Source organism: Truncatella angustata (assembly GCF_020726525.1).
Source record: "Truncatella angustata strain MPI-SDFR-AT-0073 chromosome Unknown BKA67scaffold_1, whole genome shotgun sequence".
Classification (NCBI taxonomy): Eukaryota; Fungi; Ascomycota; class Sordariomycetes; order Amphisphaeriales; family Sporocadaceae; genus Truncatella; species Truncatella angustata.
The window spans coordinates 42886-70313 of record NW_025763381.1 but is presented as its reverse complement, the minus strand read 5'-3'; the positions used below and the strand labels follow the sequence as shown (position 1 = coordinate 70313).

The 27428-nt window shown below is 49.3% G+C and overlaps 7 protein-coding genes across 7 annotated transcripts; 3 read left to right on the top strand and 4 right to left on the bottom strand.

The window, feature by feature from the left end:
• Positions 1 to 218: 218 nt before the first annotated feature.
• Positions 219 to 1826, top strand: BKA67DRAFT_652166 (uncharacterized protein; the record flags this gene model as incomplete). Its single annotated transcript, XM_046106107.1, has 1 exon — positions 219 to 1826. One exon carries the CDS (start codon positions 219 to 221, stop codon positions 1824 to 1826), a length of 1608 nt encoding a protein of 535 aa, XP_045963016.1.
• A 2488-nt stretch (positions 1827 to 4314) lies between these two features.
• On the top strand, positions 4315 to 6015 carry BKA67DRAFT_652165 (P-loop containing nucleoside triphosphate hydrolase protein; the record flags this gene model as incomplete). The annotated part of the gene is made up of 4 exons (XM_046106106.1): positions 4315 to 4472; positions 4524 to 5335; positions 5389 to 5465; positions 5518 to 6015. The coding sequence occupies 4 exons, from the start codon at positions 4315 to 4317 to the stop codon at positions 6013 to 6015; spliced, it is 1545 nt and encodes a 514-aa protein (XP_045963015.1).
• A 1828-nt stretch (positions 6016 to 7843) lies between these two features.
• BKA67DRAFT_652164 (NACHT domain protein) lies at positions 7844 to 14316 on the bottom strand (the record flags this gene model as incomplete). Its single annotated transcript, XM_046106105.1, has 4 exons — positions 7844 to 13023; positions 13094 to 13369; positions 13426 to 13765; positions 13840 to 14316. The coding sequence occupies 4 exons, from the start codon at positions 14314 to 14316 to the stop codon at positions 7844 to 7846; spliced, it is 6273 nt and encodes a 2090-aa protein (XP_045963014.1).
• Positions 14317 to 16394: 2078 nt separating this feature from the next.
• Positions 16395 to 18419, bottom strand: BKA67DRAFT_542837 (uncharacterized protein). The gene is made up of 6 exons (XM_046101157.1): positions 17970 to 18419; positions 17681 to 17917; positions 17496 to 17628; positions 17206 to 17448; positions 16712 to 17140; positions 16395 to 16652 (listed from the first exon to the last, which is right to left on the bottom strand). The coding sequence occupies exons 1-6, from the start codon at positions 18047 to 18049 to the stop codon at positions 16641 to 16643; spliced, it is 1134 nt and encodes a 377-aa protein (XP_045963013.1). The 5' UTR covers positions 18050 to 18419; the 3' UTR covers positions 16395 to 16640.
• Positions 18420 to 19540: 1121 nt separating this feature from the next.
• Positions 19541 to 20531, top strand: BKA67DRAFT_529072 (uncharacterized protein; the record flags this gene model as incomplete). Its single annotated transcript, XM_046099007.1, has 2 exons — positions 19541 to 19560; positions 19739 to 20531. 2 exons carry the CDS (start codon positions 19541 to 19543, stop codon positions 20529 to 20531), a joined length of 813 nt encoding a protein of 270 aa, XP_045963012.1.
• Positions 20532 to 22037: 1506 nt separating this feature from the next.
• BKA67DRAFT_529071 (uncharacterized protein) lies at positions 22038 to 22457 on the bottom strand (the record flags this gene model as incomplete). Its single annotated transcript, XM_046099006.1, has 1 exon — positions 22038 to 22457. One exon carries the CDS (start codon positions 22455 to 22457, stop codon positions 22038 to 22040), a length of 420 nt encoding a protein of 139 aa, XP_045963011.1.
• Positions 22458 to 23127: 670 nt separating this feature from the next.
• BKA67DRAFT_652159 (major facilitator superfamily domain-containing protein) lies at positions 23128 to 26800 on the bottom strand (the record flags this gene model as incomplete). Its single annotated transcript, XM_046106104.1, has 3 exons — positions 23128 to 23478; positions 25414 to 26165; positions 26230 to 26800. The coding sequence occupies 3 exons, from the start codon at positions 26798 to 26800 to the stop codon at positions 23128 to 23130; spliced, it is 1674 nt and encodes a 557-aa protein (XP_045963010.1).
• Positions 26801 to 27428: the final 628 nt, after the last annotated feature.

Sequence of the window (27428 nt, the reverse complement as noted above, 5' to 3'; positions counted from 1 at the left end):
AGCTGACGTGATTTTTCACGATTAGGCTCACGATCGCCATTGTTCCGCATTCGCATGTAACTAGATTCTCTGTTTTGCTGACTCGTTTTGGCTCGTATATTTCAGGCCTATCCCCACCTCTTTTTTTCTTCTTATCTGACCTGACGTGCCCGTGTTCTTTTCTTGACAAGCTGCGCACCAGTCCTCTTATTTAATCTTAATTCTATAATCTTGCTCGAATGCGTGCATCTCGTGCTGTGGCGGCTCTCGCTGCTGCGGCCCTATCGGGAACAGCCTATGCTCAGTGCGAAGAAGTTCAACCAGCACAGTATGTTGGTACACCCTTCGACAGCAGCCTCGCATCAACACATGATCGATCCGTGAAGACATTCTTCAAGATAAGGGACCCATCCGGACAGCATGTTTGCACTTCTGATGCCGCCGGAGACCTGAGTCTCTTGACCTTCCAATCTCTCAACACCACTGGAGGGCGACCTGTCGATGCCGACTTGAGGAGAGCTGTCATCGTGATACATGGCGCAAGAAACGACCCATGGAATTACCATGCAGCCATGATCCAGGCCTTGCAAAAGGTAGTCGAAGACACCACAATCAGTTTGGACACGGTTGCTATCACAGCACCATACTTTCCGAACGACGATGATGCGGGCACCGGTTTTCCATATAACCCCGATGGTGCTACCCCGGCTGAAAAATACCCATCGCCTGCTCTGGCTTGGTATTATGATAACTGGTCGGGCGGTGCCAACAACGAGTATCCTCCTAATACACAGACCGTCTCCGGCTTCGACGTACTCGACCAGCTAATCCAATGGTACGGCAACAAGGAGCAGTTCCCGAACATCAATCAGATAGTGGTCTCTGGTCACTCCATGGGCGCTCAGATGGTCAACCGATTTGCTGCCGTAGGCAAAACCGGAGCCCAGCTTGGCGTTGATACGCCAGTGAGCTACTGGATCGGAGATCCCAACAGCATGGTCTGGTTTTCCGAAACTCGACCTCTTTCGACCGGCAAGTGTCCTACTGGCTTCGATGACTGGCGCGAGGGCTTTGACAACTACGACTCTTACGGCACTCCAGAATCAACCGCCATGACATACAACACCGAGTTGGTCGCTTCCGGCCGAGAAGCTCTTCTGGCCAATTATCAGAGCCGAACCATTGCATATGCCCGAGCAACAAGAGACAAAGGCGACTACAACCCCGACAAGCTTTGTGCGACCTACACGACAGGTGCAGACCGTAGTGAAAGATTTTTTGAGTTCCTCAAAACTTTCCCACCCAACTGCGCGAACCCTGCGGGACCTTGCGTCACTGTCGACATTGTCAACTCCAGCCACGACGCACCCACCATGTTTCAAGATGTTTCTGGCCGCGCTCGTTTATTCCGGGATAACTGGGATGGCACCGGAAGTCGTGCATACGACTACGGCTACCCTCGTTATGCAGAATATGACGACCCATACCCCGACCCCGCGCTGAGCTCCCAGCCTCTAATTGGAACGGATACCAAAGTATATGCCGGTAACAAGGTGTATAAGGGTTGCTGGACCGATGTTGACAACGCGCAGAGTGTGGGGGCATTGCCTGTGGCTGCTTACCTTGGCGCGGACAACTCCCGTGTCTACTGCTCAAACCTGTGCACCCAGCTGGGCTACACGATCGCCGGCATCAGCTGGCAGAATTGTTATTGCGGCAACGCGATGGGCAGCCAAAGTACGCAAGTGGTCGAAACTTCTTGTGCTGGCGCGTGCCCAGCTGCAGGTGCAGTCGGAGCTTGCGGTGGTGCAAATCGCCTTTCAGTATTTTCTAGCGTTGGGCTCTAACCTACTTAGTAGTATGACTAGCTAAAACTTGACCATAATACAGAGGTACACAGCATCTCCAAAAGATACCAGCGTTGCATAACGTAATTTTAAGGTTTATCCTACATTTGGCACATTTACCATGTATTTGGTACGGCGGATGTGGTGTACCTTTTCCATCTGTGTTCTCAAAGTGACGCGAAAGAAGATCTCGACCAAACCGACGACGTGCTTCGGTGCTATCGGTGCTATCGGTTGTCGGATATGAGGGATAGTGTCGTCAATCAATCAACTGTGCGAGGGTTGTATTGCGGAGGATCGCAGAGGATCTTCTGATAAGGTTGGGTCGCATTCTGCAAACCCCTGCTAGCCTCATTGCACCACATTCATTATTGAATTGAGCAGAAACGAGTCAGCTGCGACACGGCCAAGCTTCAGAATGCCGTATTGACGTGTTGCATGCTCAATGGTCTGTTACCAAAGTTCTTAACTACTCTGTACGGTCCCGAATAACGACCACACAGGTTGTCAATTGTGAAATGGCCTAGGATCTAGCCAGCATAGAAAGATGGCCCTTGTCTTGAAGATGTTGCATCTCTTGGCAGGATTCAGTGCCCTACTTTCCGCGAATGATATAAATCGCGGAGGTTGACTAAACCTTGTTGTTGTTGTTGTTGTTGTTGTCCATAGAATTATGCATTGTCTCGTATCGTCATTTTGCATGCACATGTATGATAGAAACAGTCCACTTTATTATGGCATAGTCCTGGAAATCACAGTGGGGCGGGCACTCCGGTAAAGAAGATATATTTGATTGGGAGCTTAACAACGCGAAAAACACCCCGTAGGGATTTCTGACCTTCGATACCATAGCTAGTAGTTTCTCAATAACACATCCGGGGCGCGGTTATAACAGTTGAACTTGAATTTTTAAACTCCTGGGATGAGAGAACTCCGTGGTAACAACTTTAACGTGCGCGAAAACTCTCATTGTACGCCAGTCCGGGGCGCGGCAGTGAAACCTACAATCCATCAATAATTCATATTTGCGGTGGGACGAATTCGGGACATTAGTGCAGCGTGATCAAGATCACACATGGCTCTAACTACGAGACTTTAAGATGGTGTGTTTTTAGAAGCGCGAGTACAAGTAGCAGCAATAGATGGCTCATGCTACAAAAAGCCGCACACCGGCTACTCTTTCAGCCGCGTCTGCCCAGATCGATCTTGACTCCGTGTCACAGGCTTTTCATGTCAACACATGGCACCCCTGGCCGACCACGGTTTGTGTGGAAGCACTGGAATTGGGCGTTCGTCCGACTATGCTGACATTTTATTTTGTGGAGACCACACCGATCAAAATACCACTTTCGGAAATGAATGGTCCTATAGTTAGTACGTAGTGTACAACGTGTTCGACATATGCTTAAGATGGTGTAGGATCTATTTGATCAATGTTTGTTATGCTTTCCGGCACGAATGGGCACCGATGATCATGAAAGTGAATTCTTTTGGTGTCGAGAGTATATAACTATAGTATCAATGCACTCCCCCCCGCCCCACAGCGCTAGCTATTTGTAGAGGTCCTAAACATCCCCGCCGATATGACCCCGCCACACCCCGCACAAGCTAATTTACCTCTACGGAGTGAAGGCAGATGGAAATGTGTATAGCCCAACCAAAACCGCTCTTGGTATGGTATGTCATTGACTGATACAGCGAGACGGAATGCAGCGATGTCGGCAAGTATCTTGTAGTAGAAACCCGAGTGACGGCAATTGCGGCGATCAAATAGTTCTTCCCGCTGAAGCTGCTAGCATACCTTCTTAAGCAGCCAAACTCACAACCGACTTGAGCACTATACACATGTGAATACAGTAGAGAGAGCTGCTCAGTACTTGATTATGAGCCAATCACAAGTTGCGCACCTATACACTGATCAAATAAGAATCTTGGGCTGTACGGAGCATTGTGCAAAGCTTCCAATATTGTTAAAGTCGTATGGTAAGCAGCCTTAACGCCATCACAGTAATCATCACAGCGGATGCTTGTACGAGAAACCAATGTATGACACAAATCAAGGTAAGCCAAACACCAGGATATCGTACCATTCATGGCATTGCGCTTCGAAACCACCCAAGTGCTCCCCAGAGTGTCTCCAGTCACACGCCAACACAGAGAGCAGCCCGGCAGTGGTTGAGACGTCGAAGTCATTGTTACCCCCTTGGTGTTTTGCTTTGCCAACGAATTGCAGGCCAATCAGGCTGGGACAGACTGCCTTATCACCCCGCACTTCAAACCGCCTACTGGATTCAGCATGTTCAATCAATCCAAGACTCTTGGCTAGGATCGTGATCCCACTAGGCTGCCTGGATGCGCTCGAGAACGTGGATAACACTTGGCCATTTCAGTTGACTTCTACTCCTCATCCGACTCATGTTTGATGTAAAATTCTTGGTCGCTTGCGCAGCTGGGCCTTTGTCATTGCAATACTCACACTTCAATAACGATGGACTCTTTCGAGCCGTTTACTCTCATCACGGAGACCGGTGGGTCTGGGCCGGAATTCTTCCACCCATACCTTGATCGTACCTCCGCAAGAGTTGCTGATATCCAGACACATCTCCTCACAGATCTGAGAAAGCAGTATCCAGAGCTCATCATCACGTACATATCCATAACCAAGTGCCAAAAATCGGGCAGCTAATAACCTGGCAGTATCGTTCCGGCAAATAATGTCAATTTCCTACAGTTTGCTGCTGCTGGATATGCTCAAACTGAGCTTGATCTTGACGACGAGCCCATTGTCAGGTGGAGAGGCTATAGCCCGCCGCCGACTCGACATGCACACGGCACGCTAGCAGAGTCGCGATTTTTCGCCAAGTATCGGTATGCCTGGAATGACGAGCATTTTATCCTGTACAGCGTTGTTGTCGGCATGACGCAGCTGCAGTACATCCTGATAGAGCCACGCGCAGATGAAACAACGTTGTCCAACTCTGCCATTACTGACGAACTTATATCAACGATAGGAAAATGGTACACAAGAGATGAGGACGTTATCTACGTTTATGATGGATATTGGTCTGCCTCAAAGGAACTGTGGGAGCAAGTCCAGAAAGCGTCCTGGAATAGAGTAATCCTGGATCCCAAAATGAAGAAGGATCTCACGGAAGTCAGCGGAAAGTTCTTTGACAATAAAGCGGTCTACGAAGAATACGGAGTACCTTGGAAGCGTGGTCTCATATTTCATGGACCTGTTGGCAATGGCAAAACCATATCCATCAAGGCCTTGATGCACACACTATACCAGCGCAGGCAGAAGATCCCATCGCTCTATGTGAAGAGTGCACCTCAGACCTACAGTATTCGGACCGTATTTCAATTCGCCCGGTCCATGGCACCTTGTCTTCTGGTTCTGGAGGATATCGAAACCATCGTGACCCCCGCGACAAGATCTTACTTCTTCAATGAAGTTGATGGGCTGGAGGATAACGACGGCATCTTGATGATCGCCACCACGAACTATCGTAAGCAGGGCGTTTTCAAATTTCCCATCATCGATCTAACAATAATTTCACAGTTGATCGTCTGGACCCAGGATTATCGAAGCGCCCTAGCCGATTCGATAGAAAGTACCTGTTTCCCTTGCCCAGTCTGGTATGTCTCTTGCCGGATAGTTCTCAACGCAGGCAGCGCTGATTCTCTACAGGACGAGCGTGTACTATACTGCAGGTATTGGCAAAGTAGGCTTGCCGGAAAATTGAATGTCGACTTTCCCGAAGCTCTGTGCCGACCGATCGCGGAGTTGATGGATGATTTCTCATTCGCGTACATGCAAGAAGCGTTTGTGGCGACGTTGCTCGTCCTTGCAAGAGGACATGAGCCCGGCGCAAATTTCATGGGGGCTCTGGGGGCTGAGAAACATGATCCAGATGGCTATGAGTTCTATGTACTTATGAAGGACCAGGTTGCAATCCTCCGTCACGACGTGGGAAGCTCCCCCTTGACGGTGTCGAGCAATTTGGTTCCGGAGCATTCTCGTGCCGAGATTTGTTCGTCGAATGAACGCCCGAAGAATCATGTTGGGCAAATGCGAAGGCAGGAAGTACACGAGATATTGGCGACGGGTAGTTCTCAACTCCTGCCTGCGATGCAAGCTGAGGAGAGCGTCGGTGTGCTGTCCCAAGGTCTTCCGACCCGACATTAGACGGGTAAGCGGTTCTCTGTAATGACTGGTCGAGGTGGGCTGTGAACGGATGCGGACAACATGATTGGGTTTCCATATCTACATTCAATTGCGTATGATCAAAGCATGTGCGTCTTCGAAATAACTTGCCCGAATACAGGAACAACCAAGGCATTTAGCTCATGCCTCGCCGGCACCCTTCAACCCGCGGCTTCAGCTGTTATCAAAATCGGCCCCCGAGCGAAACGCAAGTCCCATGTCCGCTGTCCAACGCAAGATAAAAACCACTGAGCCCAGGGGTCTGTTGTTTTAATGAGATCCTAGGAGAGGCCCACTTACCTTCACTAATCGCCAGGAAACGCCATGCAGTTTCCCTTAGGAAGACAGAATGCGATGCGCCGTTTTTTTTCTTCTTCTTCTTTTCTTCTCCCTACAGAGCATAATTCCAATCTCCAGCAGGTGTTCAGCCGGGTTGCGGCACTGTTGTAACGGCCGGCCCCTGCCGCTGAGACCCGTTATAAGTTACCGGTGACGCTAACTTTGTCTATTCGCTAAACATTTCCACAATTGAGGCGGAGTCGCGATTGCGTCGCAAAACAAGACCAGCAACAGGAAACCACGATTCCGGACAAGTTTTGCAAGACCACAAAAGTCATCTTACAGCAATCATCCTAACAAGTATGGAAGCCAATCGAGCAAGCATTTTTAGTTTACCTCCAACTAGCAAAGAAAATCGAAGACACTCCTCGAGCAGTGGTACGAAGCCTAGGGAAGTGTTTTATATCTTCGCTCGTCTAGCTTGCAAGTTTCCAGTGACTTCGTGACTATCACGCAAGTCGTTTGCTTAGGTTGGTGAGAGGTACAATGCCATACTAATCAAGCACGTCAGAGTTGCACAGGGCCACCGCTCCTGAGAATATTCGTTTGTTCGTTCCTCGTCGTGTGGTATCGCTGACACCGCCTGTGGAACGCTGACTTGTTGTACTGAGGGCGTGCAATGCCGAATGGTTGGATTGTGAGCACCACCAACGCTTCACTGTCCAAGCATCCCGTGTGGGTTGTTCGCCATAGTTGCTGCCATACCACCATCTCGCGAGCACTATTTTCTTTCCATGCGACTGCGATAATATGGGCTTATGCGTCTCATTTTGAGCCTATTCCATATCGCACGCCTGCGGACAATGCTTCGAGCTCCAGCCAAGCATTCAAACGGCACCCTCGAAAACTTGCCAGTTATTTTCATTATGACCTTCATAGAGCTGGGCTTCGCTTGTTCGGATTCACGTTGTTTCGCCAGAACAATGGAGTCTGGCAACTGGAGAAGGCGTTTCACTGGAACCCGCGCACCCTAAATTCCATGAACGCATAATGTAGCCCGGGGCCTCTTTGCGGATGTGTTTCGAAACTTCATTATTGAAAAATGTTGTTATTGACCATCCAGCTGGTCATTAAAAACATGCAAAGGGATGCTGTTTGAAGGCGGTGGATGTCGTGTGGGTATGGTGTAGTTGTGTGGTTCAGTTGTGTCCTGAAAGCGCTCTGGTGTCAACGCTAGGATGTTAGTCTACCTACTTTTGCCAATGTTGTTGCCATGGCTGTTGTGCACTCGAGAGACGACTCTTTGAACTGACGATAAGCTTGCGGAAGTGCTTCCGTTGATGTCATAACAATCGTAGGGTTCTGATCACAGCCAGTCACCGACTTGGCCACCTTTTGCAGAAATGTGCACGTAAAATGAACAGTCACATATTTACAGAAGTTGCATTTGAGTCAATGTCTGCGGTCGTGATTCAAATCGAATAACTCCACAACAATGTTCAAGTCAAGAATAGCAATGGACATCTATTCCCTACAGCTCCTTTTCCGCATCTTCTCGTACGACGTCATGAACTATCTCCCAGATTTTGATGTCATCTGGCTTCACCAAATCATCGTCTGCTTCAGCTTTACCACCGCCAAACTTTTTGATATTCCACTTCTCAACTCCTTCGACTCCATCCAAATCCTCAAGAAATTCCCGAAACACATCAGCGTTCAAGTGTTCATATTCGGAGTAGTCCTTTGGATAGTCACCAAGCCGTTCAAGAGCAAGCTTGAGGAGATGCAAATGCTGACGGACCCGCTGACCGTCTGACTGGTCTGTTTGGTTTCCATCTGCAAAGAGGTCGCCTGCAAGGGCGAGCAATGGCGGTGGTGATTCAGAGCCGCCACCAATGAAGGAGCCGCTTGCTCTTCGATCACTATAGCAGCTATCCACTAGCGCCCCTCCAGCCACGCTAGCGTAGCTTGGATCGCTGAAGACGCGTAGCACACTTTCATGGATAGCAGCGCTTTTCTTGTAGTAGCGATTTGCCATGTCTCCGAGCCCAGCAGACCCATCTTGACCATTTCCCGGGCCATGCTGATATTTCCGAGCGATACTGGAGTACAGTTGGGATAGCAGTATGGACATCTCCAGCGTGGCAGGGTGGCGTAGACCGTGCACGCGCCTGCAGTTGTATACAATGTGCTCAGTCATGCGTAGTGCTGCCATGGTATCACCGACCATGTAGCGCGCCAAAATAAAGCGGCGAGCAAGGACAAATGTCACGTTAGGAGGCCAGTCGGTTTGCACCTCGCGGCTGTTCCAAAGAGTGGTTAGCAGCGAGGCCAATGTCGTGTAATCCTGCTGCTCGCCCAGGAGCTTGATCAACTGGTTGAGATGCTTCAGGGCCATCTGCGCCAAGTTGATCTTCAGTTCTCCCATGACACGCAAAACGTCCTGGATAATGATTTGCGAGGTTTGAAGAAGTTTTTTGCGCGCTGCCGTGTCGGCCTTGGCCATCCCACCACCGATGGACATGCCCATGATTAACATGAGCTTGGTCATCTTCGTTGTGCGGTATGATTTGTGTGCTGACACGTAAGTGAAACACATGAGAGCCAGGTCAGAAGCCTCTTCGTACCGGCGCCCCTTTAGGAGTTGGTCAGCCTGCGCGTTTCCTATGATGCCCACGGACCGGACCATGTCGTTAGACTTGTGATCTTTGAAATGGTTCAAGATGCTGTGAAGGAAAAGCTTCGTCTGTGGTGAAGGCTGTGCTTTGAAAGCTGTTCGCTTGACTTCAACTTCGGCGAACCACTTGTCAAAACGATCAAACACAGACGCGGCAGTCGCATGCTTGCCACAAGCCAACAGATAGTGATGCAGCCTTGCTGTGGCCGACGCTACATCCTTGAAGTTGCTGGAGTTGCTTCGGATGAGACCGTTGAATTCGCTGAAGTACACATACTGCATGTTTAATGCAGCGAGTGTCTCGGCCAGAGTCGCGGAATTACGACGAAGACTAAACTCCAGCTGGGCCAAGAAGACAAGTACTTCTCGACCGCGCGACGACACATCAAAGTGGGACTGCTTGATGTTACCAGTCTCTTTCAAGAAAACCTGCCTGTACATCTCGTCTCTGAGTTCTGTCACCTTTTGTACCTGATTGGAAGCAAGATAATTGGAGGCAATGGTCGAGGCAGCAGCCATCAGCCGGACTGACGAGGTCTCTGTTGACAGCACACGGCTGGTGGTCTCTTGGAGCTCGCGGATGACGGCGTCGCTCTGCTGCTGCTTGTTGTAGAACGCGATAAGCTCAGTCAATCTGGACAAGGACTCTTCATTCGCCCAACCCTGCGCTTCGCGGGTCTTGTTTATCTGCTTTTGTAGCACAGTGACAGCGCGCGTGATCTGTTCTGTGGACATTGAATTTGAGCTCGATGAGATCATGAGGGCGGTCTCCTCTTCTTGGATCCTGTCTAATACAATCGTGATCTCCTTCTGGTCTATCTCGACTGAGTCCAACTTCCGGAGCTCCTCGTACAAGGCGACGGCTTGTTTCTCACAGCTTTCTGACTGCTGACAAAGCCTCGCCAGGCTCAAGGCTGCCTGAATGGTAATGGAGGCGCTAGCCCCGTAGAGCATCTTGCAGCGGGCATGGTACTCAGTCGTGATGTCGTGAAGAACCGGATATGACGTGCGAATACTGCGCAAGCATTGAATGTATCGATCAAAAGATTCGCGGACGAAGTCATAGTCCTGAAAAACGGATCGCGTTTTGGGTGCCTTGAAGAATGTGGCAAACAACACCCTGTAGTATGGCAGTGCGTCAGAGAACAGACCTTTGCTCCACAGCTCCGCAGCCACGATCATCACAGGCTGAAGGACCTCCGCCTTGCTTACGTCGGAATCTTTGTTGACGATCCGAATCAGTCTTTGGTAGTACTCGATGAAAATGGGTCGAGGCCGGGTCAATTCCGCCAGATCACCAAGCATCTTGATGACAGTGGGATGCTCGGCGCCAAGGTGCTCAGTATAGTCGTCAAGCCTCTCTTCTCGAATGGCGATGATCGCTTCGGCCTGTGAAGTACGATCGTAGAAAGACAGGAGCTCAGATGTCGACTGTTCACGAAGTTTATCGTCGATCTTCCGACCAATTCTCAAAGCGCGATGAACTCGTACACGAATGTCCTCTTCCTTGCTCTGCCGCCTGCGAGTGCGGTAGCACTCTGCAAGCCGGCCAGCGAGCTCAACACAACTTTCGACGTCCTGTCTAGGTATACAGACATCTTGGACACTAGCCGAAAACAACGAGGGCCAGATTCCGCGGAGGACCCTCTTCAGGAAGTGGGTTGCGTCGACCCAGCGATGCTGCGAGAAGAACAAGGTTGCCAGACTCTTCGTCGCCGCGAAGGTGGTTTGATCCATCGAGGTGAATGAGCTTGACGATTCCAGGAGCATCTCCTCTAATGTAGTTTCAAAGGTGGTAATGTGCGACGCACCAGCTGACTTCAATACCTCTTGGGACGTCGCATGCATGATTTGCTGCACGTCCTTGCTCACTGATGCATCTGCGCTATGCTGAGAGCAGTGCTTGAAAACGGCCAGCGCCTCTGTCAAGTTACCAAGTGACTTCAACACTCTGCCGATTTGCAAGAGTACTGAAATCGATGCTTCTGTAAAGGCCACGCTTCCGTGGTGCATATCCTCCCAAGTACTGATAAGGGTGGCAGAAGCTTCGGCAGGGCGCTTCTGGTTATGCAGAAATTTGGCATAGCCAAGTGCAGCTTTCAGATGTGTTTCCGCACAAGACTCTGACCGGTGCTCACGATATTCTCGGCTTGTGCGCTGCCAGACTTCGACGTAAACTCGGTCGGCCACGTCCATCTTGTGCTCCGAAATGGCAGACTCGATGCGCTTCATGCCTAGATCGAGGTCAAGCGTTTCAATACTCTCGATCATCTCGTCCTGTTCTTTGACATCAAGATGCAACGAGACTTCGCTCGACGACTCCGTCGAATCTCTTCTCTGCTTCAACTGAACCTGCAGGTCGTGCTCGCCTTCGACTAATATACCTTCAGGCCCGGCTGCTGTGATGGAATTGATAGATAGATTGATTTGCTTGATCTTCTGCTCCTCTTTGGTCATCTGATAATGCTCGGCTAGCTGTCGGAGAATAGTAACCACTTTTGTCGACGTGGTACCAAATTGGCTCTTGTAGCATTCGACAAGGATGGTGAGGACTTCTTCCCTCTTGGTCATCATGTCAGTTCTTGAGGCAGTAACATTGGAATTAGTCAACTCGATGAACCAATCGGCCATCTGCATCGTCAAGGAATCGCCTGCGCCGAGGAGCTTTTTGCTCATGATAGCTGCCTCGAAGAATAAGACGGCTGCCTTGTCGGTCATATTCACTTGGCGGTGGAGAATAGCAAGGAAAATGACTGATTGCAACGTCAGAGGACTCTTCGTGCCGAAAAGGTGGCGATAGACGTCCGTTACTATAGCTTGATAAGCGAGTAGCAATGGCTTCGGTCTGTGTTCCCAGAGACTGGCCTGAAGAAGGATTGCTGTCGTGGAGGTGGGATAAAACCTGGAAAATGCCTTGGCTGCGGCGGAGCTACCTTCCTTCTTGAACACGGTCGTTTGCGTGAGATGATAGGGCCAGTGCCTAACGGCGAAATCAAGGAGCTGGTATTTATGGAGGAACTGGCTGGTTTCGTTGTGATCAAGAACGCCGATCGTCGGCTTTCGTTGCTCGTTGACAGCACTTCTGATGGATAACAACAATCGGCTGACGAGATCTGCATGCGCATCTTTCACGGTCGAGACCAGCTGTCCCCTGACCACCAACTCGTGCAGCGATGAACGAATCATTCCGTGTCGGATGTAAAGAAGCCCATCCTGGAGAAAGACAAGATTTTGCGCAGGCCTCAAGGTTGCCAAGACGTCAGAGCTCTTCTCCAAAACTGTGCCCTGGTCCAGCTGAATCGAAAGCAATGATCCGAGCTCCCTCGGGGAAATGGGCCGCTGTGCTATGGAAAGCCACATGAGCATGAGTCTCGCATCTTCAGTCATGCTGGACGACTGCAGATTGCGGAGCACAAAATCAGTAATGCTTGGCTTGGCCTTCACCACCGCATCCACTGCGTGGCGGAACTTGTCAAGCCCAACCTCCCGACGAAGACGCTTGGTGGCGAGCTTGGCCCACAGGAATGAACCATCAGAAGCTTCGCTGATCCTTGTGATGATGGACTCCTGTTCGAATTCAGACATGGTAGAAAATTCATTGTCCGAGTCAAAGTGACTCCTGACCACGGCGACGATATCATCAAAGATCAAGTCGTCATTGATTTGAACATCGGATAGCCCCACGGAACGGGGATGACGTTCCGTGCCCAAGACGATGAGCTTAACATTTGAGCCGTGGGCAGTAGCCTTATTTAACCTTTCAAACATGACTTTCTCCCCACAAGAGGCTTCATCGATACCGTCGACAACAATGATGAGCTCTCTTGCGCCGGGTGAAGCAGCTGCAAGTGCGCGCTCTAACGCCGACCACACAATGTTGTCGTAGTCTTCATTGCTGGTGGCCAAGTTGCTGCGTTGATAGGCATCATATAAAATGTGCAGCAACTCAACATTACCGATGCGCTTCTCGAAAAGTTGGCACATGATAGCCTTGGCAATAGCACGGCTTGATGTTTCCGCGGATATTCTACTGTCTGAACCAGCTGCTGTTAGTCATCCCAACATAGACATTGACATGCTACAGTAAGGAGACAGTAAACTTACTGATAGGAATGAACAGGGCATTGTAATGAACACCTGATATGGGTCGCTGCAGGTAGTCTACAATGACAGAAGCCACAATACTCTTTCCAGAGCCGGCTTTGCCATGAATAGAGAGGACCGTGTCTTGACTCTTGAGGAAACGAGTCAAGTATGGACCAACCCAGAGGCAGGTCAACTCTTCACGATCATGTGCCAGGAGTGAAAGCCCGACAGCAACATTGGTAAGCGCTCTGTCTTCTGGGGCAATCCAAGCCTCGACAGATTTGATATCCGATGCTTTGAGTCAGGTTAGTACTTTGGACACTGTATAACTATTAGGATGTTGCACATACCTTCCTCTGTGCTGAGGTTTTCTACCAGAAGTTGATGTTGCCACATCAACGCCGCAATCCTCTCACAGCGATCATTGAAGACCTTGATTTGGTTCGAGAATGTGCTATATATGTTGACCGAAACGGAAGTAGTTGACGCGTCGTGGATGGCTTTGTGGAAATAGCTTGCGACACTGGCGACCAAGGTCACCAAATCCGACATAGCGAGCACCAGTTGCTCTCTAGTGTTCTGAGAAACACCAAAGAGCTCAGTTCGTTCCAAGAGGTTGACTAGACTCATGGAAATTCCGTAGAAGAATCCGAAAGAGATCATTAAAGCTGGAGCGTTCTCGTTGCCTAACTGATCGCGTAAAGAGGGGTAGTCAGCAAACACATAAAACACCGATTGTACCTGTACTGTATGGGCGTACTTACATCAAGCAGCATAGCACAGTAGCCGTATGCGAGCTGAGCTGCGAGATAACTATCACCGGAGAATTCCTGAATAGCCAGGTCGAAGGAGTCAATCCTCTCGACAAATAGTTGAGTCCACGTAAGCACCTTGTCGTAGCTGCTTCCCTCTGGGGGAAGATGACTCATGCGCTGAGCAGCAATCCAGTCTCGGATGGAGTCGTAAGTCTCATTGAGAAGCCTGGCAGACGCGTTGGAGCCCAGCTCATTGCTGCTACGCCTCTTCAATGAGTATACCAGATTTGATATGGCCGAATTATCCACTGTGGAGCTGCTCCTCATGGCGTGCCTGCCAGAAACCACGCGAAGACCACCGTTATTCATAGGGAACCTACTATCCTGCATACCAAGGGCATGTCTGGAAAATGACCTCCCCTCGGAGCTCATGTATGATGAGGCCATGGCTGGCACGCCAGAGGACACGAGTGCGGCAGGCGCCATATCGATTATAAGCGCTTATCTGTCATAAACAAAGAATGAACCTAATGGTCGCTTTGTGATGAGGATTCCTGATTCAAATTATTCGTTCCTGTATCAGTAAGATCGTGACCGTGAATGTTTATCAGGGAATGCGGTGGTCTGGATCAAGGTAAACGAAAGGCGTGAGTTGTGTTTACTAGCAGTAGATGACTTGATTACGTGAACATGAGCTTATCTCTTGCACGAGAGATGGACTACTTCCCGGCAGATCCGGTGTGGATTGTTTGCATTACCTCATACCTCGAATGATCGTCCATGGTCTTGTATTGCTAAGGGCCTCCGTTGACTAGTTGGCCATCGTAGTAGCTGCATATGTTGTTCATTGCATCTTTACTATGGTACATCTGAGCCTTAAGTGAACTAAGAAGACATGCAAAGTATCATTGGCTGTCGTACGGTTGAGAGTGTGCTTGAAGATGACCGAACGAACTCAATACTAAAGGATCGATCATGGTATTCAGTAGAAGAAAGTCTCCCATTGATTGACTACGGAATTTAGGCGCCTTTAGTTGATTTTCACTCGGAGTGTATGTAAATCTTATGGTCATAAAGATATCGCGAGTCCTACAGCATAATTGTATGCATGATCGAGCGTCCACCCTGGAGTATTTTACCTATGCATGATAGAGAAAAGTCTTTACACACAGGGACTTTATCTACCATGCGGACCGTGTACTGTGTAGACAATGTACTGATTTAGGCTTTATGCATGCTACCGCCTCGTAGGGCCGTATTCTGCCAATTACATCATGATATTAGCAAGCGTGTCTGTAAGTGGAAAGGTAAACGTGCTTGTGGATTGCTTGAGATGGTATACGATCGCCGATCACAAAAAGTACGGGATCGGCTGGCCCCGTGATTAGCCAAGTTCATCTCGAAATGAATAAATGTTGACTTTGTCATTATGAATGCTTCTCCGACTCAATTTCTGGCGGCATGACCCGAACTCCCCGGCACTTATCACATCCGACTATCGACGTTGCGGCGGAGAAACAATTCGCGGTAGCATAAATTCAGTATCCCGGAGGACCTAAAAGCAGCTAATGAAGAACCATACCTTGTGCTTACAGTCATCAACAAAGCATAACGGCTGAGCGAGAATCAAGCCGCGTAGCTTTGCTCGCTGCAGAATGGCTGCATATCACTTAGGTTATCCATTGTGCATTAGTATGGAGTATAATCGTGTCTCCTACAGCGCCGATATCGACCCGCCCGGTGCTTCGTATGACGCCTTGGCTCATAGCTAAGACTGTCCGTTTCTCGTTTTTGAGGTTTAGCCACACCCTACCTACGTAAATACTAGGGTGAATTCTAAACCACGTAGTCGACTATAGCTGTCGCCATTTCAACACATGTTAGATTATTTATTACAAGCAGCGTTATGTTTCTGCAGCAAGAAGCGTCATACTTCTGTTCCACGCAACGTTACACTAGTATTTCTAATATACGCGTTGAATTTCTAGCTCACGAAACGTTGTTTTTCTAGCTGACGCAGCGCTACATTTATAGGGCACGTAGCGCTGTATTTTTAGGGCAAGCAGCGCTTTATTTCTAGCGCACGTAACACTATACTCATAGAGCATGTAGCGCTCTAGTTTTCAAACATCACGTTGTCTTTCATATGTAAGATTGCATGTCTAATGGCTGTATTATAGTATTATACGTATGAAAGTTAGATCTAGGTTACCATATTTAACAGCCATGAATTTCCCAGATTTTGTAGCTGGCAGCAGCCTGGATCCATTACACCTTACACCGTAGGCGAAGGAACCCCCTCCCCCCAAGAAACGAACAGTCTGAGCTATGAGCCCATCGTACCGCAGTAGGAAGAGGTTAGGTTGTACTAGCTGCAGAGTGCTTTGAACTTGACGCTATAGTCAAGCTAAAATCCGGTTTGGCTGCAAATTGAATTTCACCAGTCCGATATGATCAGCCATGAACCGCGATTGACAGAACGTCCAGCGTCTCAGTTACGTATGCATGATACTTTAACATGCTAGTCGATGAGCCACTGCAAGACCCAACTTAGCGAGAGCGCGCAATGACTCTGGACAACGCCACACATGACAGTTTTCGTGGAAAGACAGGTGTGATCGTGCCTGCTTGCGATGATCAAAGCTTTGGAAAGTCTGCAGCGTCCACGTGATGGACTTTCGTCTGGCAAAGAACGCTTCGCACGAGTCGGATATATGTGCGATACAATGTTGATAATTAAATGTTATTTACTAATCTCGAATCGTTTGACTCGGCGTCAACTAGGCATGCATAACTAAACAACTCTAGATCTACCATTGAACCTGTTTGCATCGGTTAGTTGAGGGACATCAAGACGCAGAACTCAGAATAAGAGGCTTACAAGATTGCCGCTGATGTTCCTTAAGTCGGCGACGCCAGTGTTGCCGGCGTCCCAGGCTAGCTCTTGTCGAAGAAGGTCGATGGCCTTCTCAACGCCCTCGCGGCCATATACATTTGCGTACATGAATGGGCGGCCGAGTCCGACAGCTCGAACTCCGAGAGAAAGTAGTCGGAGAACGTCGGATCCGTAGCGCACGCCGCCATCTGCATAAACCTCGATTTGTGAAAAGACCTCAGGAGCTTGTTGACGTATGTCCAGCGCAACTTCTAATGGTGATCGTATGCCATCGGTCTGACGACCGCCATGATTTGAGAGGTAAATGGCGTCGACATTTCTAGCGACGGCTTCTTGAGCATCCTCAACGCTCTGAATACCTTTGATGATGATTGGTAGGTCTGTCATGGTCTTCAATCGCGCGTACTCATCCCACTGTGAAGCGAACGCCAATTCAGTAAAAACATAAAACTTAGTCTCTGCAACATGTTTGTACTCACAGTGATGTATGAGTAACTGGAATCGGCAGAACCAACGCCGAATCGAGCTGCACGGTGGCGCACACCGTTTGCTGGGCTATCAACGGTGTAAACAATGGCCTTGGCGCCGGCGGCGGCGGCTTTGTCAAAGATATCCTGAGTTTCAGTGTCATTCTGGTTGAGATATACTTGACGGAAGATCGTCTGGTTATCCGACGCAAGCGCTCCTATCTCTTCCATCTGCAAGTTGGCGTAAAATGCAGCCTGAAACAAGTCAGCCTATAAGCTGCACCAAACGCTGTCAAACATACCATGTACAAGATGTTTTTGGCTGCTGCGCCCTCAATCAGTCCTCTTTCAGCTCCTTCTGGGTTCCCATAGGCTCCCCTCGAGCAGGGGGCGATGAAGAAGGGCGCCGAGACGTTGTGGCCCAGGATTGTGGTTCTATTGCGAAGAATTAGTGTAGCCATGGGCGTCAGCAATAGACCGGACGTACGGCAAGGTTGACTCGACATTCGTAATGTCAATCATTGCTCTTGGCCTCAAGGGGAACTTGTTGTGGATCTCGAGGTTGTTCCGGTAAGACCACTCGCCACCAGCGCCATTACGATAATACGAATAATTCGCCAGACTCATTGCTCGCCTTGCGGCCCAGTCGAAGTCGGGTAGACCAACAATGCCATCAAGGGGAATCAGCTCGCCGGCAGGAGTGTTGCCGAAGACATCGTCGATCCTAAATTTAACACGGTTAGCATGATGGTTTTCTTTTGGCATGTAAGGCATACCCAGTATCGGCCTCATTTATGAATGGGCGCTCTCCGAAGGTCTTGCCGAGCAACGCAAGGGTGAAAAAGAGTGACAGCATGTTGCTGAAAGCTGATGTGTCCAATAGGTCGCGATAACGAAACCTCAATTGTGGTCGATGGGACTGCCATTATATAGAACCTATAAATCCCTGGCTGAACAGGACTGATTGCTTGATCGTATTAGGAAGTCGCAAACCGCAGTGCATGTGCTTGACTTGATATCCATGTATGTCACAAGGATTATAGGGCTTGGCTCCGGCGTGGTAGGGATGCTGCAGATAACCAAAATACTACCTTAAAAGCATGTCACGGACCGGAAGCTTTTAATCACGCAAAATCAGATAAAATTATGATCTCATACTGAAACCTTGCAGGCAAGCGTTACATGCCAAGGTTCTCGATAAAATGATTGGAACCGTGTCCCTGCTAGCATGCCTGCCGGCAACCAGTTTTTGTGAGGCAACGCCAAGCAGACCCGCATGAAATGTCAAATTGGGACATTAAGCTCTCTTATCCAGAATACAACTCCCGAGAGCCGCGGCAATTTCCAACGTGAAGTTAGTTCTCTAAGTATCCAAAGTCGCGCAATGCCTTGTTTGCCCTCCTGGTAGTGGATGACTCAGGCTGCCTTGTCAATTGCTTAGGCGAACACGGGCCCTGATCCACCTTCGATCCGAAACATTCATGACTTTGCGACTTTGTAGCTTTGTGATTGTGGTGAAACGCTCATGATCGTATGGGAAGGACTTCATAGATGGCTGAGCTAAAGAAACATCAGAACTGACCAGACGGTAAAGCAAGGGATCTGTGGTGAAGTTGAAGTCAAATGTGTACTTTTCTATACACCCATTTGCCAATTCCGGAACGGTTACTCGGGCCGGCTAGGGAGCTTACAAGTTGTATAGCTTATAATAAGCTGATTAGTAAAGGTTGTTATATAACATTTTTGAATAAACATCATTCTAGTATGTTTAGTTTAAGTTTTAATATATTCATATCAAAATCAAGTAATAAAGATATTAAAGGGAATTCTTTTACGTTTATATATGGATGTCTCTTAATCTCTACCCAGAATAGATCTACAGACATGACGTGTTACTAGCCCATATCAACTCTACAGTTCGTGACGTTATAAGCTCATAGTCTTAGACTATTATCATCTATCCTGACAATATCCATCGCTCGGACATATACTCTTACAGTAGTATTTCGCAAGACGGGGATCTACAGAACCAACGGTGGATTACGCTAGCCAAGAACTCAAGGTCGGACCTGGCATACGAAAAGCTTGGTATCGAGCTCCCTCGATTCAGGGTGTATGTCAGAGAGGGTAGTATCAAGCCTCTCGAGGTTGTTTAAGCATATAACCTAGATCAGCGTAATCGTCAGGCCCAACCGCGATCGAACCTACGCATGGTCTGCAAGGTCTCGAAGGTCCGCAGACTGTCCTAACAACAGCGTGCGTTCTGTGCTTTGTATATTAGCCCCCTGATCTGTGTTAACTTGTACGCGTTGTGGTGGCAAATGACCTTCTTCCTTTCCTCTTCTCCATGAGATTCAACTCCTCGCAGTATGTGACATGAAGAAGAATGCTGAGAGTCATGGTACATACGTGCAGCGAAGTGACGCTGGCCCTCATACCTCGTCTGTCTGGCTCCAACTGTCAACGAGGCAAGGAGGTGCCTGGTCTTCTCCGTTGTTTGGTTTTGGAATAAGGCATGAGCGGGCACTTGAAGACCTTCGCATAGTCCTTTTTCCTCTTCTCTCCCGTGGAACACCGCAGTTCGTAACACTATCATCCTTACACTTCTCTTTCTCTCTCTCTCTCTCCCCCTTTCTCCAACCATCGTCTTCGTGGCATCTGTTTGCCCGGCACCTGCCCATACAGCAGACACGGCAGCCATTTCGGAGCTCCGAGGGTTCCACGACTTTCTGATGTTCATGATATACAGTGTACACACGTGCGCCGTCCCGGTCGGGTATGTAGTCGCAAAGGATGCCACCCTCTGGCTGCGGGTTCCCGGAGATTCTTCAGCACCTGGCACGAACCAAGGAGCAGCCTGTGGATACCTGCTACTACCGGTGGGGGCCTGTTGTGGCGAGGACTGCTGTCATCTTGCCCGTGCAGTGGGGTCCAAAGCTGCAGGATCAGGACTGCAGACACATGCTGCGGGAGTGGCATCCCATCTGCAAGGCTCACTATGGCCCGAGCATAGAGAGCTCGATGACCACACGTTCTGGTTCTTGTTTTTCGATTCTGCGCTTGCGTGGCAGGGACTCGAAGCAGCGGAAAAGGAAATTGGCAGGCAGCAGTTCGCCATCAGCACCCCTACCGCTTCCGAGGAGAATTTTGCTACTGCGACCATCCACGGCAGCCAAGCTGGGACAAATGAAATAGCTGAGTTCCACCCGCCGAGATATCCAGCAAAGCTGTGCAGAGCGCTTCCAGCTTCGACTTCGACCACCTCCAACCCTTCCACAGCAACTTCGACCACTAAGCCTCACGCCCACCTCCAATGCCATGAGCCATTCGAAGGATGAAATCGAGACAGGCTTTCTTGGTCATGAAAGAGACGATTCTTGTTGGCCTAATCAGACGAGCAGGTGAGGAGGAGGCTCGGCAAGGTAGAGCAGCCCAGTTGGCCCAATCTCGCGGGGGGACTTTGAAGGCCGCTCGTTCAAAGATATCTGGGTCGCAGAAGAAGGTAGTGGAAGGCTGGGGAAGGAAGGAGAAGCGGAAAGCCAAACCCAGCGAAGTAGTTAGGCGCTACAGCGTGGAGGCACGCTGTAGGGTCTTTTGTCTAACTGTCAAAACCATGGCAGCGTTAGCCACGATGCTTGCCACCCAAATGATGTCATCACTATTTGGCCCGGCGACGCTGAGATGAGCTTTCAGGTCGGCATCAATCATTACGCCGTCCAAGTACACGACATATGATAGGAGATTGACGCGCTCGAGGGGCACGATGAGGACAATGCTGGCAGCCAGGCCTAGGGATAAGCGCGGGCTGCACATGGTTACCTCGGGTTGGAAAGCAGGGTCCTGACCCCGTCCGCGACCGCAGGCGCGAGCATTAGGGCTATGAGAAACACTACTGCGGCTGTCTTCTGGTAGATATCAAACATCATCGTGCATGGTCACTGTACATGGCCATCCACCAACTGCCACCGAGCGCCTCGGATCTCCGACAAGCAAGGTGCGACAGCTCTTTAGCTGCGTGCTTGGTCGAACCGAGCATGCCCCAGATAAGGTGGCCTGGGTGGAGCTTTTACCGCCGATACAAAAAAAAAAAAAAGTCACCAGTCCTTGTGTACAACACCGTTGAGGCGATGAAAGATGACGTCTTTATCGGAGGCGTTGCCTGGTTGTTGCAAAGGCGAAAGGCATCCTGTTCTGCGTTACGTCTTCGGAGCCTGGTATGAGTTAAGAGCCGCTGGGCCCCTACAGCCTGCCAGGTAAGTTTTGCTATAGCTCCTATGAAAATTGTCAGCGCTCATGTCCATGAGATACCTTTGATGCTCGAGCCGATGGGTTTCCTGCCTTGAGGCGCCAAACAGACGGGTAGTCGAACGCTTCCGGATACGTGTTGATGCTAAAGCCGCTTTTATGTCTAGCATCGTGCTTCGCAACAAGGCAGCTCACATCACAGGCGTAATCATGGACTATTAAGATGAGGAGGTTGGTCTGTAGGGTCCCATGTCCAGCGTCGGATTCGGTTGGTTTTCGCGTCCAGGAATCGTGGAGGAAAGGCATTGAGTACTACGAGAGCAGTGGGATATACAGAATTATACAAATTAAAGACGATTTCAAAGATGTACTTATGGCAAGATCCTCTATCTCGTTATCTGATCTCATTATTTCACGAGCACAAAGCTATGATACACTTCTATATGTTTAAATGGCTCTCTGGGTATCCGGTCGTTGATCTGGTCTTCTACTTGTTGAAGGCGCTTAACAAAAATCTAGATAAATGAACAGGCGGAGACTCAGTGATCGGCGTGGTCGGCTTGGTTGGCGTTATATTGGGCGACAGGCTGTAGGTCCTGCTAGTCATTGGCTGAGGAGCTCGAGCGCTTCTCTAGTGCAGTCTGAAGGTGTTGCACCTGTCCTTGAGTCTTCTGCAACTCAACCTCGAGCTTCTCCATGCGCTTCTGTCGCTCATCTTGATGTTTCTGGAAATGGTGATTCGAGTCGGCGGCCGCCCTTGCCTCGTTCTCCATATTCTCAACACAGTGACGAAAATGTCGATGATTGGACTCGACATCCTGAAACTGTTGCTCAGTAACTTCGGCCGAATTCTGCAGCTTCATCATGAGTCCTCTCATGTAGGTATGGACGTGGTGCGTATTGGTCATCCAGATCATATTGTGACGGTCGAGTTTTGCCTTCTGCTCCGACGTCAGGATGGAATCGAATTTACTGAACATGGACTCGATGCTGTTGAGATCTACGTCCGTAATCTTCATGTTCTCGTACTAGACCCCTTTACCTTTACAGTTAACCATATCTTTGCCCTAGTTGGTGTGGTTAAATTCCTCAAGCTCGCCGTATTCGTTGACCTCGTCGTCATCTTCAACATCTACGCCGAGGAGCTGATGGATTTGCTTCTTGAAGCGCGCCTAGTTGAAAATCATCTGCTGCTGCCGGCCTTTACTAGCAGCTGGGAAGAACATTTCGTCTACTTCGGGTGATATTAATAGCATGTACTCGTGCTGGTGGACCTTGTACTCGACGACGCAGTAATGGCTGGCCGGGACGTTCGACTTGGCTCTCTCGACAGCGTCCTTGATGTCCCAGGCTCGAAGAAATGGGATTCTTTTGATGAGATTGCGTCCCGTGTTCTTCTCGAGTAGGTGCTTCAGATTTCTCCGAGGCCAGGTACAACATATTGAGAACCTCGATGGCGTAGGCGTTCCAGGTGTTGGCCGTGGTGTCGTCTGTGCCGTATGGTGGACGAAACACTCGTGTTCCGTTTGTCTTGAGTCCCATCGGTAGGCCGGGGGCTGGCTTCATCCTGTACTTCGAAAGGAGCATTTTGAAGAAGGTTCTGATCTAGTAAGGGTGGCCACCCTGCTTCAGTGTCCTTTCTCTTACAAGCGCCTCCAAGATGATGTTGCGAGCGCACGGAGGGATGTTCTAGTCCTCATCATCCAGCCGCAACTGTCTTAGCCAGCCAGCGTCTTGGTCCTTGAGACGGTCCTTCTGCTTGCAGTCACCATCATGGTTGCATCCAAGATCCCGCCAATACGCTGCGGGTCGTTCATAAGCATCGGTGAACTTGGACGGTATGTCTTTCGTCTGCGCAGCGTCATCTTGCAACTCCTCTTTTTCTCCCGCTTGTGTCTCATCATCCGAGTCTCCATCGTTGTCTCCAGACTCGTCGTCAGGTTCATCGTCGGGTTCGGTCCCAGAGATGGGGTCTGTGCCGCCAACCAGATCGGCAATGCCAATGGAACGCTTGTCTCGAGTTGGTTCGAAGTCGGAATCCTCACAAAAGTCAATAACACTCTTATCATCTCCTTAGTTTGGTCGTTCGTCATTCGATAAGCCCAGAATTCCTGGAATGGAGAATACATCATCACAGGCCTTCGAAATGCCTTTGCAATCTGCTCCCTCGTCCTCCACATTTTCAACCTGTTTCGGGGTCCGCCCAGGAGCAGCAATTTGCATGTCCTGGTCAGACGCATGTGCGATAGCTGTCGGAGTGGTCTACCTAGAGATGGTACATTCTGGCTACTTGGCAGCATTGAGCATGGACTGCTGGGATGGGCTGGAATGCGTTGTAATATGATAGGAACAGTAGATGAGGCGGGTGTAGCAGGTGTAGTGTGTAAAAGATGGTGAAAGTGGAGGAGAGGTAAAGAAAAGAGAGGTAAAGAAAAGAGAGGTAAAGAAAGGGAAAAGGGGAGAACAACTAATAGAGTAACATGGAATAATAACTGAACAGAGTAAGTAATAAAGGAATGATTATATATTATTTATACTAGGGCTATTATCATTAAAATACTTTATGTAGAGGGATAACAACTAGCTTTACTAGCGTTAGCGATAGGTATACTATGCCTAATTCTAAGCTATATATACTATAATATGTGCCCCCGGAACAGAAAGAAATGCCAGCGTCCCCGCGGGTAACTTAGCCACGCAGCATATACGGGTTCCGCTTGGCGAAAGAGCCAAAAGTATGTACCGAACGTAAATCTATATGCCGTAGATCGTAGAATCGATCATTCTAAGCCTTCTTTCTTCGCAAGCTTCGTGTCTTGTGACATGCCTACCAAAAGGGTCCGATTAAAGTTTATGTGACATGCTTATAGTAAGGATTGACGATTTCCATGTAAAGATATTTATAGAGATGTCGATTCCGTCGAGCCGCAAGCAATCGACGATAAAGAGGATACCGTGCAGCATTACGGTACTCGGTATCCGTAGTACCGCAATGCGTTTGGACGAAGTCTGCGCGTAAGTGGTGTTGATTGAGTTATTATGACAGTTTCTACAGTTGGTATAGAAACACTGTTTTGGTGAAGGTTAGGTCTAATGCACTGAAAGGAAGAGCCCTGGGTACTGTCAAGTAGTATATACAAGTCTACGTCTACAAAAGAGAATATCGGTGTACAGAAAGCGGGCATATGCCCACTGGCTAAGTCACGCGATCACCCATTTCTAGATTAGGTAATCCGAGAGCTCCTCGCCTTAGTATACGGAGTGCTCTCCGTTGACTGTGGCCATCTATAGTCGTCCATATTGCCACAGTTGTCCTCTAATCTAATTATCACTTCCAAAATGCGTTATTTTAAGGCATGGCAACCAGCCAACTGGCGTTAGCCACAGGTATACCATGCCTATTCCTGAGCCACATATACTGTGACAATACTCGTTATATAATAATAATGCTTATCCCCGCCGCTGGGGTGTTTGGCCGCTAGACTAACCTAGTGCTTTATTAACCTCGTAAGCACCCCTAATGCAGCACTAATTTAGCACAAATGCCCACTAAAATGTGGCAGGATCCGTTGTGCGGAACGCACCGTTGCGGGCCACCCTTATTCAGACGAGAGGGCCCTGTAAAGATAGCACTAACCAAATCCGGCGACGAATGTCTTGACGTAAAGCTGGCCACGAGTGCGTCATGAAAGCTTGCCAGTTTAGTTTAATATAAGGTCTCCACTAGTCGGTGGTCACGCGGACTCCTAAAAAGTCTTGCAAGGTTCATTCTGGGTCTTAGAGACTAATAGTTACTTCTAGGGTAGACTCATTGTTGACAACAGCGTATACCATTTATATATCAAGCACAAAGCTAAAAGAAAAAAAAATCTGACTATAGATAGATTAGCTACTCAGCTTAGTCAGGCTGACCTCATAACCTTAGTGTATTATGCAGGCTACGTCTGCTTTTGTATGTCTTGGTCAGATCTTTACCGAAAGCTTCAAGCCCACCCTCAAGATGCGCACAGAAGTAAGAATCGCCGCAGAAACCATGAACATAGTTCCACACCAGACGATTAGACCCGTCCAATTCCTTTCCGGGCTGCTCCCGAGGATAGCACCTGCCGCAGGGCTACCAATGAGCGCACCGAGGCCGATGATAGCAAAACTCATACCTAGCCGTGTGCCCCAGATGCTCTTGTCGGGCGTGAGACTCGTCACTATGGGGATAGGGAGGGAGACGTAAGGGGCAGACACGAAGCCATAGATGGCTGTGAATGCAACGACGCCAGCAGTGCTTTTGATGCCTATGAGAGCAAAAGCCAAGGCACCAGAGATAATTCCAAGAATTATTTGCACGTTCAGCAGCCCAAGGCGCCCGGCGAGGTAGTTCGGAATGAGACGGCCGAAAAATGATCCTGCATTTAGAATGGCAAGAAGATAGGAAGCAAGGCTGGGACTGGTACCAACGACTTCCGTGGCGTAAAGGTTGATGTAGTAATAAAAGACGTAGAGTCCCAGGAAGCTCACAAAAAAGCTTAGGCAACTGAGAAGATATAGGATGTCCTTGAAATGCTTCAGGTCCAGGATTTTTCTCTTCCGTGAGCCCTTCTCGATTCGTACGCGCATCACTGCAATAGCAAAGAGCATGCAAGCAAGGACCATGAAAGCCATGATCCGTACCGTCCATGCAAATCCAATCTGTGGCATGAGGCGTTGAAGCATTATGGGATATACGACAGCACCTAAAGAAGAGTTAATCACGTATTCATTTCCCAACACTGTCGTTGTAGATGGCAAAAAGCTTACCAATACTTGATCCGGTCGTCGAGACCCCAATGGCGAACGCAGCATGGGTAGAAAACCACTGCGGCACAATTCCTGAAGCTGGCAAGAAGACAAATCCGAAGCCAATTCCTGTTACGACTGTTTGTGCCAGAAAGAACTGGTAGTACTCATGACACAGGCTGAGCATCATTAAGCCAAAGACCATAATTATGGTGCCCACGCCGAGCAGGAAGCGAACATGCCCTGCATCCCAAACCGGACCAGTAAAAATGCAAACAACATAGCAGATGAGGAACTGGGCTGAGCCGATCCATGAAATTGCTGAGGCGGTCTCCTGCTGAAGAATATCCGTCTCGTAGATGGCTTGGAACTGGCCATACGTGTTGAGCAAGCCAAGAACATTGAACATGATCAGCCAGGAGGCGGCAACCTGCGTCCAGGCCTTGAATCCCCCATCTGGCGGGACGGGTGCCTGTTTCTGATCATCATGAATATCTGAAGAAGGCGGACCCGAGGCCTGCGGAATGTTGCTGCCCTCTTCAAAAAGCGTCGGAGAGTCGGAGCCTGGCAGTTCCTGTTTCTGGGATGCCATTTTGGAGGACGTTGCTCGCCAGCTTGAGCGAAACGACAAGACAACGGGAGTGAAAAGGGTCGAACGTCTTTGGAATGAATGTAAGGACTGGTTGACTGCCTAGATGGTGCTTAATGGGCGGCAAAGAATCTTGGCTGGCCGATTGGTAAGCACGGTCGTCACGGATTCAGCGTTACACAAGTTGTGACGTGATGACGATTGTAGTGATGTGAAGGGCGCACTAGGCGATCTGTCTCGGGCTAGACAGCGGCCACGGTTTACAACGATATCTAAATATACGCAAAAGTGCAAAGAACAGACAGTTGCCAGACAAGCTTTTTTCCCCGGCTTTAGTCGCCGTCGGATATGATCAGAGTTTCACTGCATGTGGTGATGCAAGAGGCGTCTAGTGCTGACAAGGATTCTGCACGAGCAAAGCTGAACTCCGAAAACGGAATGATAGACACATGCGAGGCACCAAATCCGTTTGCTATAGCCTTGTCTACTTCTCCCCACGCGCGCGACGACCCCTCCTAGTCAGGAAGTCCCCCAAACCACAGTGGGGTGGGTGGTAGTTTTGCTAGGGGAGGAATTAAGGTTTTGCCAGCTGAAAGCGCGACGAAACACCCCTGTTCTGTTCTCGAGCCGG